Source organism: Vulpes vulpes, chromosome 2, assembly GCF_048418805.1.
Source record: "Vulpes vulpes isolate BD-2025 chromosome 2, VulVul3, whole genome shotgun sequence".
In the NCBI taxonomy this organism is placed as follows: Eukaryota; Metazoa; Chordata; class Mammalia; order Carnivora; family Canidae; genus Vulpes; species Vulpes vulpes.
Window position 1 is genome coordinate 164,676,045 of NC_132781.1, and position 18,191 is coordinate 164,694,235.

At 63.8% G+C, this 18,191-nt stretch overlaps 2 protein-coding genes across 7 annotated transcripts; both read left to right on the forward strand.

Moving 5' to 3' along the window:
• The first annotated feature begins 230 nt into the window (after positions 1–230).
• Positions 231–3,509, forward strand: SRM (spermidine synthase). The gene is made up of 8 exons (XM_072751211.1): positions 231–478; positions 888–1,008; positions 1,091–1,183; positions 1,783–1,936; positions 2,438–2,521; positions 2,776–2,921; positions 3,006–3,128; positions 3,233–3,509. Exons 1-8 carry the CDS (start codon positions 312–314, stop codon positions 3,251–3,253), a joined length of 909 nt encoding a protein of 302 aa, XP_072607312.1. The 5' UTR covers positions 231–311; the 3' UTR covers positions 3,254–3,509.
• A 3,781-nt stretch (positions 3,510–7,290) lies between these two features.
• On the forward strand, positions 7,291–17,448 carry MASP2 (MBL associated serine protease 2). Of its 6 annotated transcripts, none has more exons than XM_072751212.1 (10): positions 7,291–7,426; positions 7,500–7,728; positions 7,833–8,010; positions 8,341–8,472; positions 10,019–10,215; positions 10,289–10,436; positions 12,522–12,638; positions 14,750–14,884; positions 15,374–15,448; positions 16,679–17,448. In XM_072751212.1, exons 1-10 carry the CDS (start codon positions 7,422–7,424, stop codon positions 17,440–17,442), a joined length of 1,980 nt encoding a protein of 659 aa, XP_072607313.1. In that variant the 5' UTR covers positions 7,291–7,421; the 3' UTR covers positions 17,443–17,448. The 6 variants fall into 6 exon arrangements, with proteins under 6 accessions (XP_072607313.1, XP_072607317.1, XP_072607318.1 ...); XM_072751216.1 differs by having other exon boundaries at positions 16,553–17,083; XM_072751217.1 differs by lacking the exon at positions 12,522–12,638 and having other exon boundaries at positions 16,553–17,448.
• Positions 17,449–18,191: the final 743 nt, after the last annotated feature.

Sequence of the window (18,191 nt, forward strand, 5' to 3'; positions counted from 1 at the left end):
GGCAGCGGCGCGGCCCGGCCCGGCCCCACGTGGCCCCGGAGCCGCACTAGCCTGCTGCCGCCACGACCGCCCGCGCAGCCGCCGAGCCCCGCCGGCCAATGGGCGCGCGCCGGACGCCGGGGGGCGGGGCCTCGGCGGCGCCGCGCGCCCGCGCCCGCGCGCCCATTGGCGGAGCGCGCCCGGCCCCGCCCCCGCCGAGGCCCCGCCCCGCGCGCCCGGGTTAGGTTGCGGCTCGGGCGGCGGGCGGAGCTGCCCCGTTGTGCTGCGGCTCCGCGCGGCCTGCACCCGGGCCCGCCGCCGCCGCCGCCGCCATGGAGCCCCGCCCCGACGGCCCCGCCGGCCTCGGCCCCGCCGACATCCACGAGGGCTGGTTCCGCGAGACGTGCAGCCTGTGGCCCGGCCAGGCCCTGTCGCTGCAGGTGGAGCAGCTGCTGCACCACCAGCGCTCGCGGTACCAGGACATCCTCGTCTTCCGCAGGTACCGCCCGGCCCCGCCCGCCCCGGCCCCCGCCCGCCCCGGCCCCGGCCCCGGCCCCCGCCCGCCCCGCAGCTCCGTCGGGCTCCGGCGCGCGGCCCCCGCCCCCCGCCCCCCGCGGCCCCGGCCCCGGCCCCGGCCCCGAGCTCGGGCGGCCCCGGCGGGAGCACAGCGCACCCCGCCGGCCCCACGCGCCGCGCTCCACGTGTCGGCCCCGGACACGTCAGTCGGACCCGCCCCGCCGCCGCCACGTGTCCGCGGGGCCTGGTGCGGGCCTGGTGCGGGGCCGGTGCGGGCCTGGTGCGGGGCCGGTGCGGGGCCGGTGCGGGGCCGGTGCGGGGCCTGGTGCGGGGCCGGTGCGGGGCCGGTGCGGGGCCGGTGCGGGCCCGGCCCGACTGTCACTCGCCCGCAGCAAGAGCTACGGGAACGTGCTGGTGCTGGACGGCGTGATCCAGTGCACCGAGCGGGACGAGTTCTCGTACCAGGAGATGATCGCCAACCTGCCGCTGTGCAGCCACCCCGACCCCCGCAAGGTACCGGCCCCGGCGGGGGTGGGGGGGAGCCCGGGGGTGGGGGGAGCCCGGGGGCGCCTCCGACTGACCGAGCCCGTCCCAGGTGCTGATCATCGGGGGCGGCGACGGGGGCGTCCTGCGGGAGGTGCTGAAGCACTCGTCGGTGGAGTCGGTGGTGCAGTGCGAGATCGACGAGGTGAGGGCCCGGGGGCAGAGCCACGTCCTGCCCCAGGGGTGGCCACTCCGGTCCATGGCTCGGCCTCTTTGTTCGCCTCGGAGGCACGTTGGGAGGATTCGCTGGGGCCTGGTGCGCAGTCGGCGTGGCCCGGCCGGTCCCTGGTGCGACCCCGCGGGGTTGTCGGGGAGGCGCCGGGCCTGCCCGTGCCACGCGTGGGCTTTTAATGAGCGTCTGTTCCATGGCAGCCAGTGCTCAGGGCGCGGGGTACAGTGTGACCCTCAGGGCCGGGTCCAGTCGCTGCGCCGGTCCCTGGACGTGATGGGCCCATAAGGGCGAGCCCGGGCAAAGGCACAGCGGGCCCAGGGCTCAGGGGTGAAGGCGGGGCAGTGCACAGCTCAGGGGGTGGCAGGTGGTCTCAGCGAGGCCTGGATGAGAAGCAGGTGACCGTGGGCGGCCAGAAGGTCCTCCTCCCTCTGACGCAGCCAGAAAGTCACTGGGAAGGGACAGGTGGGCGGTGGGAGCTGGTTGCCACAAACCGTTGGCTTGCCCGAGTGGGTGGGCCATGGGGGCGGCTGCGGGTCCCCCCAGGCCCAGCCGGGTCCCTCCTCCGTCCCCAGGACGTCATCCAGGTCTCTAAGAAGTTCCTGCCGGGCATGGCCGTGGGCTACTCCAGCTCCAAGCTGACCCTACACGTGGGCGACGGTTTTGAGTTCATGAAGCAGAACCAGGATGCCTTTGACGTCATCATCACGGACTCGTCAGACCCCATGGGTGAGCGGGGCCGGCCTTCCCTCCGCGCCCACAGTGGATGACAGACGGCCCAGAGCCAGAGCTGTGCCTTCCCGTCCCTGCTGTGTGGCCAGCCCCAGACACGGCCCAGCCGAGGGGGAAGCACACGCCACCGCCCCGAGGTCACACACTGATGGGGGACGGGGGGCTCTGGCCGTGGCCCACCGAGGCCCCAGCTTTCTCTCCAGTCTCCTCTCTGCTCTTAATAGGCAGCATCGGGGCGCAGATGGGAACTAGTCCCCACCCAGGGCCCAGGGTGGACAGTCCCTGACACCTGAGGAAACCCCGGGAATGGGATGGAAGCATGAAGCCCCCCAGGCAGCGGCCAGTGGACCCCCCTGCGCTCCTCCCAAGCACCCCCTTGGTGGTCGGTTTCTGAATCCACAGAGCAGGACACAAATCCTGGCCCTGCCCCTGTGGCAGCCGCGTGGGTCTGTTGTGGGGCAACAGCGTGTTCACTGTCCCTTGTCCCTCCCGCCGCAGGCCCTGCAGAAAGTCTCTTCAAGGAGTCCTATTACCAGCTCATGAAGACAGCCCTCAAGGACAACGGCGTCCTCTGCTGCCAGGGTGAGCGGGCTGGGGGGGCGTGAGCGGTGGGGACGGGCTGGGGGATGAGCTGGGGGCACACGGTGGGGGTAATGGGGGTGCTGACTGGGGGTGAGCAGGATGGGGGGATGGGACGGGCTGGGGATGAGCTAGGGGGACACAGGGTGGGGGGACGGGCTGGGGGACAGGCTGGGGGTGAGCGGGCTGGGGGGCGCCGTCCTGCAGCCTGGGAGAGGAGGGGCGGGTGGCTGGCGCTCAGGCCCCTGCTCTCGCAGGCGAGTGTCAGTGGCTGCACCTGGACCTCATCAAGCAGATGCGGCAGTTCTGCAAGTCGCTCTTCCCCGTGGTGGCCTACGCCTACTGCACCATCCCCACCTACCCCAGCGGCCAGATAGGCTTCATGCTGTGCAGCAAAAACCCGGTGAGCTGGGCGCCCTCCTGGGGCCGGGAGGGGACTGGGTGGGCGCCGGAAGCGCCCCCCTGATGGCCGCGTGCCCCGCCCCAGAGCACCGACTTCCAGAAGCCCGTGCAGCAGCTGACACAGAAGCAGGTGGAACAGATGCAGCTGAAGTACTACAACTCCGACGTGCACCAGGCGGCCTTCGTCCTGCCCGAGTTCGCCCGCAAGGTGGGCCACGGCGGGGCGGGGCAGGGGACCCGGGGCCCCCCGCGGGCCCACCTGAGCCCTCACGCGGCTCGGCGTCCTCCTGATGAGGCTCTGTGTCCCCCCAGGCCCTGAACGACGTGAGCTGAGCCCGGGCGCCGCTGCCCGCGCTGCGCGGGAGCCTCCGGGGTGCTGGGCACCTCGAGCCCTGGACGTGACCCCCGCCCGCCGGCGTGCCCACCAAGAAGTGTTACAGGCCCCAGATGCTGCCCCGGCTGCCCTGCTGGGCGGACTGTCCGTCTGTCTGTGGCGTCCACCTCCGAGCCTCGACCAGCTGTGTACAGCACCTTCTCCACCTTCTGTCGCCCTCAGTCACCAAACACGTGTATTTATAACAAATTCGAATCGTGTGTCCCCAGACCTTGAGTGGGGCCATCGGCCTCTGTTGGGCGCGGCGTGTGGGGCTCCGAGCCGGCCGCCACCTGGCCTCTCAGTGTCCACCCCACGTCCCCAGGCAGACCCGGCCCTCCCTGAGGATCCTTCGGGATCCCTGGGCTGGTCTCTCGTGGCGCCAGGGGCCACAACGGTCACCAGACGGAGCCTGGCCGTTCCTTTACCCAGCCCCACGGAGGATGGAGGGACAGCCTGGCCCGGGCTGCGGGCTTGAGATCACGGTGGGGCCCCCTCGGGGACTGTGTTGTCTCCGAGGAATTGGGGTCACTTGCAAGGTTGTCAGGGCCCATCCTGGGGGTGGCGGTGACGCTGGAGGCCACTGGGGGCCACCGCTGCTGCGTGGCTGGGGTCCCATCAGCTGGCCCTGACTCAGCCCTGATCCTGCCCCTGTGCGCTCCCCGAGATCCAGCGGCCCCCAGGGGATGGGGCGGGTGTGGGTGTCGGCCGGGCCGCAGGGGGCCGAGCCCTCTCCAAGGTCCTGAACCTGCACCTCGCCCTGGGCCCCGCCTGCATTCTCCTGACCCTGTAACCTGCCCTGGTTCAGGCCCCGCCACCTCGGGGTGCGGGTGGCAGGGCCCAGCCCACGCGTGTCTTGGGGTCTGCAGGAGGGGCCCTACTCTCGGGAAAGCTGGCCTCCCCAGCCCTTCACCTGGACGGCTTGACCCCGAAGACTTGGCAGGAAGGGGGGGGTGGCCCCAGCAGGGGGCAGGGCCCGGGACACCATCCACCCGCACCTGCCCCGGGAACCACTGCACACCCAGCGTCCAGGGCCTGGGACCGTGGCTGTCGGGGTGGGTGGCGCCGAGGCTGCACGGCCCACGTCCTGAGCCGCTGCCCTCCCTGGGCTCCAGGCCCCCCCCACGACCTGGAGCCCCCTCTGGCCCGTGGCAGGTGAGCTTCGTCGTTCTGCGCCCCAGCCCTGGAACAAGCTCAGCCCCAGGCTCGGGGTGGACGCTGCTCCCGGGTCTCCCCACCCAGGGGTGTGAGGCAGAGGCTCAGCCTGCGTGGGCCGCACGCCCGGGTGTCCGTGGAAGGAAGACGTGGCGGCCGCTTGCGGGCCGTGACCCACGCAGCTGTCCTCCCTCGAGCCCGCAGCTGCCCCTGCGGAGTAGCGGCCACCCCGGACCCAGCAGGGCCACCACCGCGGCCGAGGGCGCTGACCCCAGGGGCTCCGGGCCCTGCCACCCTGTCCCTCGGGCCCCAGGAGCCCAGCCGGGCGGAGGGAGGGGAGCGGCGGCCCCCAGGGGGTCGGGCAGAGCCGGCGCAGAAGGTGCCCATAGCAGGTCTCCCTGCGGCCCTGGCTTTCAGGCCAGCCTCCCCGAAGGGGGCGCACAGGGGCCGACGCCCCACAGCCCGCGGGCGCGGTGTAGACACAGGCTGACGCTGAAGTGAGGCAGGGCCCTGGCCCGAGGTCCCAGGGATCCCAGACCCCGAGGCCGTGACCGGCCCCACCTACAGCTTCTCGGGGGTTTTTTGCTCTAAGGTTTGCGCCCCACGTGGAGCCCGAGCTCGGATCCCAGCGCCCCTGAGCCCTGCGCTTCCAGGGCCCCGGCAGTGGGGGGGTCGTTGGAAGGAAGGTGCCCGCGCCCCTCGGCCCGCCGACGCCTCTGGCCTCCCCCACGTTGGTCTCCTCTTCCCCCCAGTCTGGTGACCCTCTGCGGGGGGCTGGGGTCCGTCCTCTCTGTCCCTGAGCCCACCCTGCCCGTGGCCCCTTGGCTGCCCCACCTTAGCTCTGGCCCAGGACCCAGACACCCCGCGTCCTGCTCCGCTTCTTGTTCCCCCAGAGGTGCAGCTTCGCATTTGCATCATTTTTAATAAATTCATCACCAGCTCAGCCCTGAACTTTTTACCAAATCTCAAAAACTCTTTAAAATCTTTGGACTCGGGATCCCTGGGTGGCGCAGCGGTTTGGCGCCTGCCTTTGGCCCAGGGCGCGATCCTGGAGACCCGGGATCGAATCCCACATCAGGCTCCCGGTGCATGGAGCCTGCTTCTCCCTCCGCCTGTGTCTCTGCCTCTCTCTCTCTCTCTCTGTGTGACTATCATAAATAAAAAAATAAAAATAAAATCTTTGGACTCAGGGACGTGTGGGGGGCTCAGTGGTTGAGCATCTGCCTTCCACTCAGGGTGTGATCCTGGGGTCCCGGGATCGAGTCCCACGTCAAGCTCCCTGCATGGGGCCTGCTTCTCCCTCTGCCTGTGTCTCTGCCCCTCTCTCTCCCTCCGTGTCTCTCATGAATAAATAAATAAAATCTTAAAAAAAAAAATAAGATCTTTCAACTCTACACATCATAAATATCTGCACATAATGCTAATCAATTTTTTTGTTACAAGATCCTAGTATTCACCCCATTATAATTTACAGTTCATTCTGATCCCACTTAATGGAATATTCACTAACAGGAAGTATTAATATACATAATGTGTGTTTCTCCGTCATGATTTATTTTTTTTAAAGATTTATTTATTTATGATAGACACAGACAGAGAGAGGCAGCGACACAGGCAGAGGGAGAAGCAGGCTCCATGCTGGGAGCCTGACGCGGGACTCGATCCCGGGACCCCGGGTCACAACCTGGGCCAAAGGCAGGCGCCGAACTGCTGAGCCACCCGGGGATCCCTCCATCATGATTTATACCAGAAAGTATGTCTCATTTAAGGAACAAGAACTACTGAAAGATTTTTAAGAACTCTTAAGTTCTAGTAGCATTCTGTCCTGAGCCGCCACCTTTTTTTTTTTTTTTTTTTTGGATTTTATTTATTTACTCAGAGAGAGAGAGAGAGAGGCAGAGACCCAGGCAGAGGGAGAAGCAGGCTCCGTGCAGCGAGCCCGACGCCGGACTCCATCCAGGGTCTCCAGGATCGGGCCCTGGGCTGAAGGCGACGCCAAGCCCCTGAGCCCCCCGGGCCGCCCTGAAGGCTGTTTCCTACTTTTGTTTCCCTTTTCCCTCTGAACCTCGTAATGTTTGCCCCACTTGGGTTTGGGGGGCTTCCTCCTCCCGCTCCGGGCCTGCACGCGCCGCCTGCCGGGCTCGCTCGCTCCGAGGTTTCCCTTCAGGCTCTGCTCCTGCGGGGGAGCCCGGCGCGGCCCTCACCCTGGGGGCCACCCAGCCCTTCGCTGCGAGAAGGTTCCCAGGGGGTGTCCTTCCCCCTGGTCCAGGCTGGGGGTCCGAGCCAGGGGTTTCAGGCCAGGGGGGTCCAAGCTGGGAGGGTCCAGGGTCAGGGGGGTCCAGGCCAGGGGACGCCCGCCCATGAACGGGGGCTGCCGGCTTCTCGGACTGGAATCGGGGGGAGGCTGGGCCTCGACAGTCGTTCCTTTGCACTCAGCCTTGTGCTCGTCACGCGTCCCTGTGCGGTGGCCGGGCCTCGTCCCAGCTGCCTGGGCTCCCGCGGGGGTCGGCGCGGGACCCCGGGGAGGCGGCAGCTTCCCACGCTCCGGGGAGGACTTGGGGCCTTGGCGATTCCCGAGCCAGTTCCCAATTCCACTGCCGACCTGGAGTCGCTTCCCAAGGCCGGTTCCCAACCCCCCCCCGGGGCCATCGTTTCCCATTTTCCGAGTGGTGACGCCGCCTCCTGCCCCGTGTCCCCGTCCCTGTCCCGGGGGAAGTCGATGCAGGAGGGGGAGCAGAGGCGCCCGTGCTCACCTGCACCCAGAAGCTCGGCCCGCCTTGACCGTGGCCCCCACCCCGCGGCCCCAGGAGGCCCACCGGGGGCTCGTGGCCCGGGTCCAGCCCCCGCCTCCCCGCACACCCTGTCCCCACGCCTGACACGGGCCCGCGGGGTCACGGGGCCAGTTCCCGGAATCCCAGGCGGCCCGGCGCTGGGCAAACAGGGCAAAGGTGAGGCACCGAGCGCGGCGGGACCATGAGGTGAGCGGCCCGGGGTCCCCCGCGGGTGGGGGCTCCCCGCGCCCCCCGCGGCCCTCACGCGCCCCGCCCGCAGGCTGCTGCTCTTCCTGGGCTTGCTGTGCAGCTGGGCGGCCGCCGCCCCGGGCCCCGCGTGGCCGCAGCCCCTGTTCGGCCGCCTGGCGTCCCCCGGCTTCCCCGGGGCCTACGCCAACCACCAGGAGCGGCGCTGGGCCCTGACGGCGCCCCCCGGCTACCGCCTGCGCCTCTACTTCACCCACTTCCACCTGGAGCTCTCCTACCTGTGCGAGTACGACTTTGTCAAGGTGCCGCCGGGTGACTGCGACCCTGTGGGCGGGGGACGGGGGCCTGGGAGCGGGGCGTGGGGGGAGGGGAGGCCGGGAGGAGACCACCACGACCCCCCCTGCAGCTGAGCTCAGGGACCGAGGTGCTGGCCACGCTGTGCGGCCAGAAGAGCACGGACACCGAGCGGGCCCCGGGCAACGACACCTTCCGCTCGCCGGGCTCCAGCCTGGACGTCACCTTCCGCTCCGACTACTCCAACGAGCAGCCCTTCACGGGCTTTGAGGCCTTCTATGCGGCAGAGGGTGAGGCGGGGGGGAGGGGGGAGACCTCGGGCCGGGCCCCCCACTCTGCTCCTCGGGAGGCTGCGCGGGACCCGGGGCACCGCGTCACAGCCCCGCTCGGCCGTCTGACCGCGGCTCCTGCCGCCCACTGGCGCGGTGACCATGAGCGGGACACTTGGGCTCCCACATCCACCGCCCGGGGAGTGTCCTCGGGGCCATGTGCCGACCTGGGCCCGTAAAAGGCTTGGCCGCGCGGCAGCCACCTTCGAGGACCAGCAGACACCTGCCCCCGGGCCCCAGGGCGGCCTCACCCGCCGCCTCTGACCGCCCGGCTGACCTGTCCCCGCCCAGACATCGACGAGTGCCAGGTGCCCCCGGGAGAGGCCCCGCCCTGCGACCACCACTGCCACAACCACCTGGGTGGCTTCTACTGCTCCTGCCGCCAGGGCTACGTTCTCCACAGGAACAAGCGCACCTGCTCAGGTGAGCTGCACCTGCTCGGGGGAGCCCGGCTGGGAAGGTGCCCAGCCCCCACCTTGGCCCCAAGCAGCTCCTCAAGGCCACACCGCTCTGCCCGGGGGCCTGGCGGGACCACTCCCGCCCCTCTGTCCCCTCCTGCCCGTCCATCCGTCCACAGCCCCTAATCCCCCCGGCCCCTTCCATCCTGGGCTCCCCGTCCTTGCCCCTCAGCGCCCTCATGGAGTCCCCGTGCTGCCCCCTGTGTCCGGCTCTGGGCCCTGTACTGCCACCTGCCCCCTCGCGCTCCCAGGTGGAGGACTGGGGAACGGGCTGGGCTCAAGCTTCCCGCACAAACCCCCCGGGGGGCAGGCCGTGCTCCAAGGCCCCCCCTCGGCCCCTCCCGCCTGCCCCCCCCCACCCCCTGCAAGCTCCTGCCAGGTGCCAGGTGCCCCGATGGGCAGCCCGGGGGGCCCTGGGGAGGCGGCAGCCCCAAGCCTCGGAGCAGCCCCGCCTGCCCCGCTCCGCGTCTCCCCCAGTGTCTCTCCCTGTCTCTGTTCTCTCTTCCAGAGCAGAGCCCCTAGTCTCACGCCGGCTCCCGCCTGGGTCGGGCGAGATCGCTGCCACCTGCAGCCCCCCCCCCCCCGCCCCCTCCGCGGACCTAACAATAAACCTGCCTCGCCTCGGCCTCCAGCAGCTGCTTCGTGTCTCGGGTGGCGCGGTGGGGCGAGGGCAGTGGGGTGCGCCCTGGCCCCTCCCCTTCCCCCGTCGCGCGGCGTGAGGCTTAGTTGGTGGGACCCCTCCGTGGGGCCACAGGCCGGGTTGCCAGAAAGGCTTGCCCGGCACCCCCAGTCCATTTTGGAGACGGGCCCTGAGGCCCGCACGGGCCGAGCTCGCAGGGAGGCCCGAGTGCTCCCCGGTCCCGGGGCGGGAGCCTGCGCAGGGGAGGACTCCGGAGCCCGGCCCACGGCACAGAGCCCGGGGGCAGCCACGGGGGTGCGGCCCGGGCCCCCACGTCCCGGGGCAGCAGCCAGGGGGAGGACGGCCACGCCTCCCTTCCAGAAGCTTCCCTGCTCAGCTCAAACGCTGGCAGCCTGGGGCGGGGCGGGCGGTGGTGCGAGCCGTGGCCGGGGAAGGGGCATCGGATGTGCTTTGCTCCGCGTGAACTTGAAATTCCCTCGACGAACCCCCAGGGCCGGGCCGGGTGCAGGGTGGGAGGGGAAGGACCCAGGGGGGCCCCTCTGCTCCCCGCGGGCACCCAGGAAAGGTGGACTGGCCCGAGCTGGGTGCGGGTGCGCGGGGAGCCCCGTGGAGGGTGAATTTGGGAGTTGCCGGGTGGGGGGATGAGGGCCCCCCTCCGTCCTGCCCCCTTGGGGAGTCGACGTCGCTCACTTCTTCACCCCAGAGCCCCCGGGGTGTGAGAGGCCCGGAGCGCGTGCCTCGGAGGGCCGCCCGTTTCAGCCAAAGCCAGGAAGCCCCAGACACTCTAGATGGTTCCTTCGGCCCTGGGGTGGGGGCTCCGGTGTGATTTGGTGCCGCGAGCCAACCGGCTCACGGCGGCCCGTCCCCTCAGCCCTGTGCGCAGGTCAGGTCTTCACCGGCCGGTCGGGGGTGCTCAGCAGCCCCGAATACCCGCAGCCGTACCCCAAACTCTCCAGCTGCACCTACAGCATCCGCCTGGAGGAGGGCTTCAGCGTCGTCCTGGACTTCGTGGCGCCCTTCGACGTGGAGACGCACCCCGACGCCCTGTGCCCCTACGACTCCCTCAAGGTCAGCTTCCGGGACCTCGGGCCTCATCTGGCCCGGGAGGGTCCTCGGGTGACACGGCCCTTTGCGCTTTCAGGTCCGAACAGACAAAGAGGAATATGGGCCGTTTTGCGGGACGACGTTGCCCCAGAGGATCGAAACCCAAAGCAGCGCCGTGGCCATCAGCTTTGTGACCGATCAGTCGGGGGAGCACGCGGGCTGGAGGATCCGCTACAGCAGCTCGGGTGAGGGCCGGGGGCGCGGGGCAGGGTCGGCTTCTCCGGCCTCTTAGGGTCCTGGGCCGGTCTCAGAGGTACAGGGAGAGGGCGGGTCACCGGGAGGCGGGAGAGCGACATCCAGGCTGCCGCAATGGACGCTCCGGGGTGGCGGGGCCCGGGGGGCCTCGCGGGGAGCTGAAGGCCCAAAGGGAGAGTGAGGCCCACGGACTCGTGTGTGGGGTTTGCAGAGGACACAGTCGTGGGAAGAAGGAAAGTTACGGCAAATGTAAACGGGGAACAGTTTGTTACGGTGCGTGTGTCCTGCAGACGGGGGAGATCCCCCGGGACACGGGGACCCAGCACTCGGGCGTCAGGACCGGCTTCAGCTAAAGACAACAGAGAGGGGGCCGGGGAGCCCGCTGGGGGGGCGGTGAACGGAGGGAAGGTCGCCCGCCGCCGGCAGGGGGTCGTGGCTGTGCCTCGTGGTCCCCCTGCTACGGGGACGGAGCGGCTCTCGCAACACGGACGTTTCCTTTGTGAATAGAAAGTCCCTTTACAAAAGGAGAACTTCTCCTCTGTGTTCAGAGCTTCTCCTGCATCTGCTATTTCTGAAAATATCAGCTCAAAATAACCCTTGCGCCAAAGAGGCACTTTCTGTTTATTTTTTTAAAGATTTTTATTTATTTGATAGAGAGAGCAAGCCCAGGCAGGGGCTCTGAGTCTCTCACTTATTCATTCATGAGAGACAGAGACAGAGAGAGAGAGAGAGAGAGAGAGAGAGAGAGAGAGAGAGAGAGACAGGCAGAGGGAGAAGCAGGCTCCATGCAGGGAGCCCGATGCGGGACTCGATCCCGGGACCCCAGGATCACGCCCTGGGCTGAAGGCAGGTGCTAAACCGCTGAGCCACCGGGGCTGCCCTAAAATATTTTTTTAAAAAGAAAGGATTGTTCTGGGCAAGATCACCTTCTCTTAGGGGAAAGAGCACCTCTCCTTTTTTTTCTTTTTCTTTGGCTCCCTTCTTGTATCCATCCATTCATCTATCCATCTTTTCATCCATGCTTCCTTCCTTCCATCCATCAATCTGTCCATCCGTCCTTCCACCCACCCATGCATCCTCGTCCATCCTTCCACCCATCCATTTCCTTCCCTCCCTCCCTCCCTCCCTCCCTCCCTCCCTCCCTCCCTCCCTCCCTCCTTCTCTCTAACCAGCCATCCCCCCAGGGAGGTCAGAGCTCAGGTTTGGGTGTCCAGCCACACACCTGTGTCCCAGCTGTGCGATACCGAACCTCTCACATAACTTCTCTGAGCCCTAATGTCCCAATTATTCTAAGTGAGGAAACGTCTCCTTCCAAAGGTGACACCTGTTTTGCATGGGCTAACGCAGGGAAAGCCCTGGGTGCGGGGTGTGGCACAGGGAAGTGATAATTGGATTATAGGGATTGGAGTAGTTTTTTTAAGTGAGAAAATTGGATTTAAAAAGATTAACCGTGGGGCCACCCCTGTTGGAAATGTGGGAAGGGGCGGGACTGGCTGGGAGGAGGGAGTCCAGCAGGGGGGACACCGTCTCCTGGTCAGTTTGGAAAGTCTTCGTTTTCCCGGCGGTCGGAGCAGTAAGACTTCCAGGGCTCAGGTGCCGGTTTCAGCGCCACTTGCAGGGGCATCAGGTTTGCGGGGGGCGGGGGGGGGGGAGGGCCAGGCCGGGCCTGAGGCCGCTGGGGGCAGGGAGGTGCAGGAGGGAGGCAGTGCGGGCGGCCCGCGGGGCTGTGCCTGCAGACGGGCCTCGGGCCTGCAGGGGACCGGCTGCTGGAGGGAGAAGGGGACTCACGAAGGCCCACGCCGGCGGCCGGGCTGGAGGCCGCAGGGTGCAGGGGGGCGCGGGCCTCTGCGGGGCGGCTGTGTGCACCCCGGGCCCGAGGGCCGTTTGGGGGCCGCCCGCAGCCGCTCCCGCCCGGCGCTGGAGACGGCAGCTCAGCTGCGCGGCCTCGGCCCCGGGAGGGGCTGGTCTCGGTCCCCCGCTTACAGAGGCGGCCACCGAGGCCCAGGGCGCTGGGGGCCGGGCGCTCCCCTCCGGGGGACACGCTGCCGGGTGGCCCTTAGCCCGCGTCCCCGCAGCTCGGCCCTGCCCCAGTCCCGCGGCGCCGCCTAACGGCCGCATCGCCCCGTGCAAGCCGAGTGCGTGCTGGAGGACCGCGTGGCCGTGTCCTGCGACCCCGGGTACGAGCGGCTCCGGTAAGTGGCGGCTTCTGGGCCGGCGCCGAGCAGCGCGGGCGGCCGAGGCCTTCATTCCCGGGCTCGGGCCCTCACCCGAAAAGCTTCCGAAAGGCCCGAGGGAAGCTGCTGATCGCCACGGACGCTTCCCTGTGGCCGCCGCGGCAGCTCGGGGAGGGAGGCCGGGCGCGGGCACCTGCTGCGGCCGCGGGCAACTGCAGGCTGCGAGGTTATAAATAGTGACCTCTGTGCCGGCAGGGGGAGGACAGTCGTGAAAAATGCTTAGCAAGTTGCTTTAGGGGCGCAGGTGGGAGATTAACGCGTCTTTATGTTCTTCAAAATTGTCACTGAATCCCGGCGGCAAAAAGTAATAACACGGAGGCGCTTGATAGCGGCCGCTCAGCCCGCCCCGCGGAGGGGCCAAGCCACAAAAAAAAAAAAAAAAAAAAAAAAAAAAGGCACTTTCCCCGCCGTGCAGAGTGTCCGGCGCAGGCTCCTTCCCGTAGCCCCTGGGACCGCAAACCTCTTCAGTGTCTGATCTGGGAAAAGCCCTCGGCCTGCTGTCCCGTGAGGCATAAAGACCCCCCCGCCAAGGTGACGTCTCGCGGCCTTTAGAGCAAAGCGTCCCCGTGCCCGTGCCCGTGAGCGATGCCAGCGATAAGCACGGCGCACCTGTGAGGGCCACCGACGTATTTTTAGTGACTGTCCTCCAGGTGACGGCCAGGCCCTAGGAAAGCCCCGGCACTTCTGCCCTGTTGGAGGGGGTTGGCCTTCTCCAAATTTCGGCCACCACCCGGTGGCACCTTCTGTGAAGAAATGGTGGCAAATGCAGCAGGATCTCGTGAGGCCCGATTGTCCTTGGATTCGGTGGAAAGCGGGGACGGTCATGAATCGCTGCAGGGGCCGACATCCGGTTCCTATGGGGCCAGCGGCACCTTGAAAGGGCGGCTCTAGCCACAGGGGACAGACCCTTGGGGCGTGGGACAAGTGAGCACAGACACCGGGCACAGGGGGCCGTCGTGGTGGAAACCAGGGAGGTCATGTCCTCTGAACGCCCGTCCAGGGTTCCTCGGCCCCGGAATCCTTCACCGCCGTGTGCCGAGGGACGGTCCTGGGACCGCCGCCGCGCTGCAGCGGTAAGGCCTCGGCCGCTCCCGCGCCCTGTTCTCCGCGGCCGCCGCCTTCTGTCCCACGCGGTCCGCGCGGGCTCGATTCCCAGCTCCCGGCCCCTCGTGGAGGGACCACGTAACCAGGCAAAGTATTGCCTTTGGAGAAGTGTGACCTTTAAAAAATACTTTTCCCAGCGTAAAACATTCGTTGAGGACGGGAAACCGAACACCAGACCCCCCAATGCCCAGAATGCCACTACCACGTCCCTCCTCACACGCGTCTCGCACACGCGTGTAAACACGTACAGGCGCCGGCTGCAGGGACGGGGCTCACCAAGCTGGGGTGAGCGCGGACATTCCCATTCTGTGAGAATCACGTCTTTTCAATATTTTTTTCTTAGAAAATACATGTAAATTGGAACAAATCCACAAAAACATGGGGAGAGCCTCTTGCCCAAATCCCCAACTACCACTGAGGCGGCGGGGCCCGTCCCTGCACTCCGAGGCGGGCACACGAGCCCACTTCACTCGTGCAGAGGCTTCCAGAGAGCTGCTGGGGACCCTGAGTATCCTCCTATCGTGAACCCACACTCACCAGGGCGACGGTCCCTTCTTAGCGTGAAGGCGGCGGGGCTGGGAGCCGAGGGCAGTCCGCGTCCCGGCTCGGCCCCCCGACGCGCGGCGGCTGCAGCAGCTCACCCACGGGACCAGCCGCGCAGCCCGAAGTTGCGGAAACCTAAGCGTGACCCTAACGCCCAAACACGTGGGTTTGCAGAGCGCTGCGCGGGGCGCCCGGGCCGTCCGGGCCGCTGCCTGCTCCCGCTGGCAGTCCCCACAGTGGCTCCATCCCCACGAGCGCCCGTGCCCACGCGGGTGCGAGGTGCCTAAGTATCTCTGGGGGGAGCCCGAGCAGCAGCCAAGCCCTTGCTGGTGCAGCCAGGCGCTTCCCGACGGGGGTGGGGGGGGGGGCTTAACATCGTGCCAGGGCCACGGCCGTGCCGCTCACCGGCCCTCCCGTGCCAGCCGTAGACTGCGGCCCTCCCGACGACCTGCCCGCCGGCCGCGTGGAGTTCCTCACAGGCCCCGGGGCCACCACGCACAGAGCGGAGATCCGCTACCACTGTAACGGCGGCCTCCACGCGATGACGGCCGGCGACGGTGAGCGCACCTGTGGGCGGGCGGTCGCTCGCGGCCAAGGCCCGCGCGGTCTGAAAATAAACGGGAGCATTTTCGGCCCAGGCCACACAGAAGGTTGAGGCACTTCTCCCACCCGCTGAGTGAGGTATCACAGCTGAAGCGACTTTAATGTCAATTTGCAGGAATCTGAAAACAGATCTTATCTAGTAAATGACGACTACAAACACACAATATATTCCAAATGGTTTAATTTAACAAGTCAAAACCTTATCATTAAGCACTTGAGATCTTGATACATATTCAAGTTACACGTCTAAAAGGTTTCCACTTTGCAAGCAAACATGGTTAATGCAGAGACCTCCTATTTATGAAATCATGTAAAATGGTTATTCAGACGCCTCTATTTCCCACTGATGCTCAAGAATCAACATTTTTCAAGGGGGTATTCAAGCAAATGACAACCACCTTACGCACGCAGTTAAACATTTCTGCTTTTCCAATGATTTGCAGGTAAATATGTGTGTGAGGCTGATGGATTCTGGACGAGCTCCAAAGGAGAAAAATCGCCCCCGGCCTGCGAGCCCGGTAATGGACACGTTTGCGCGAGACTCGTAATTGATGGAAAGTGGAAGCGGGTGGGAGACGTGGCGGAGCTGCCTGCGCTTTCGCTGCGGTGGGCAGAAATGAACTTCAGCACTTGGCTCTTAGACCAAGTTGTTATTTCCAAATAATACGTTCTCATTACCCCCCTTCTGGGCGGAGGGGCTGCTAGGTGCTGACTGCGTCATTCACTCGATTATTTCTGACCTTACAACTAGGCAAGCATAAAAAATTAAATGATTTTAAAAATTATCTTGAACCATTTATACATTTATAAACACGAGTTCTGCGGAGCTGCTTTTCTTCTCTGTAAAACTGCTATTAAAACCCAAAGCTAATAACTTCATTATTTCCCTAAGCAATTGTTTTCAACGACATCTAGTCTTTAAACATTAATGCAATTTGCCTTTTAATGGTACTTAATTTTTTTTTTTTTTTTTTTTTAACTAGAATTGGCTCTGGAGATATAGTTGAGTTCAGTGATTAAAAAAATCAGAAAGGTAGTAACGTAGTCATTACCCCTGTGTTGTCTGGCTTAGTTCAAAGAAAGACCCTACATCTTAGCTGACACCACATCCGGGGGGTCCTATCCAAGTTCTCTGCCACGAGGAGAAACACAGTTGCTACGTTAATGAGCAGATACACAGTAAAATTTAGTTTGGAAGAATCAACTAGACCAAAAAATAGGAATTCCTGGACCTGGAGGTTCCTGGCTACAAGTGCAACATTCTGATTTTTAAAACATTTAGATGTTCAAAGGTGCAAGGAATTTTCAAATCCTGGGATAGCGACTTTAGTTCCTTTCCCAGAACTACAAGGTAAATACCTAATTTTACAAGTGGGAAAACAGAAGCAATGAAAAAGGTCATTTCCTTTTACTTTCTAATCACATCACCCAGTACATCAGCTCAGACAATTCCTGTTTGCCCTATTAAGTAATTTTCCCAATCGTGTAGACCAAATTATTTTAGCAAAACAAATTAGTTCCTAAAAGTTAATTTCCACTCACCTCATTTTCTGAGGAGCTAATACCAAGAGGTTTTACCGGGTCTTTGAACGGTCTTAGAGCCGCCTCACTTGCCTGTCTAGGTGGATGCCCAAATAACCGCCTGCAACCTCTGGGTGACGTCAGACCCGAATCCAACGAGGCACTAATCGTGGGGAGGTAAGGCCCCCGGGTTACTACGAAGGCTGTGTATCTGCTTCCTTCCCCAGTTTGTGGACTATCCACTCGCACCACAGAAGGTCGTATATACGGAGGGCAGAAGGCCAGGCTGGGGGACTTTCCCTGGCAAGTCCTGTTACTGGGTCGGACTACGGCAGCGGGCGCCCTCCTGCGGGACAACTGGATCCTGACCGCGGCCCACGCGGTGTATGCGCAGAAGGCAGCTGCCTCCTCCTTGGACATCAGGATGGGTACCCTGAAGAGACTGTCGGCTCAGTACACCCAGGCCCAGGCCGAGGCCATCTTTATACATGAAGGCTACGCTCCTGACGCTGGTTTTGACAACGACATAGCACTGATTAAGTTGAAGAACAGAGTTGTCATCAACAGCAACGTCCTGCCTATCTGTCTGCCAAGGAAGGAAGCGGAATCCCTCATGAGGACCAATGACATTGGAACCGCATCTGGATGGGGATTAACCCAGAGGGGTTCTCTTGCCAGACATCTGATGTTTGTTGACATACCGATTGTCGACCATCAGAAATGTACCGCTGCGTATGAAAAGCTGTCCTACCCGGCGGGGAGGGTCACGGAGAACATGCTTTGCGCTGGCTTAGGAGGTGGGGGCAAGGACAGCTGCAGAGGGGACAGTGGGGGGGCATTAGTGTTTCTAGACAATGAGACACAGAGATGGTTTGTGGGAGGAATAGTGTCCTGGGGCTCCACTAATTGCGGGGAAGCCAATCAGTATGGGGTGTATACCAAAGTCATTAACTATATTCCCTGGATCGAGAACATAATTAATAATTTTTAATCTGTATGTCTGCACAATCAATTGATTTAATCAACCAATTCTTTAGTTAAAACATCCCTGTTAAAGATCTTGGCAGCACCGTGACCGGAGAGACGTGAACACCCCCAACCACCCCCAACCACCCCACGGGCCAGACCGTCATTACAGGTGCTCCTCACCTGCCAGTTTTCCCACCCACCCCTCTTTGATCCAAGGGGATACAAACGATTAAGTGGCATCACCTTCCCCAAACCAACAGAAACTCACTGGTTAAATCTGCATCTAATTACTTACAAAGTCCAGTCTTTGGTACCGTATACCTACATTTCTATAACTGCCTGTTTGTGTTCTCTACTTCTCCACCATTTGGGGATGCTTCTCACTGATCTCTAACACGGCTTTGTGTACTATAGCAGTACTGGCGCAGGAATAACCTTGGATGGTGATTTTTTTTTTTTTTTTTAATTGGAAACATCTATACTTTAAGCTTAGGTATTGATCGACTCCCAGGTTTAAAAACCAGTATCACAAATTGGTGAGATACAATTTTTCACTCCTCAAATTGGCAGACGAAGAGAACATGGAACAGCACTACTGCGCATTGTTAAAGAACATCTTCTAAAGGACAATCTGGCCATAGATCTGAAAAGCCTTGACAGCATGCATGGTCTCTGACCTAGTAATTCCAATGTTAATAATTTAATTTAGCTGTGAGGATGTTCCTGGTGCTTGGAAATAACCTAAATAATGTTCACATACAGAAGACAGCG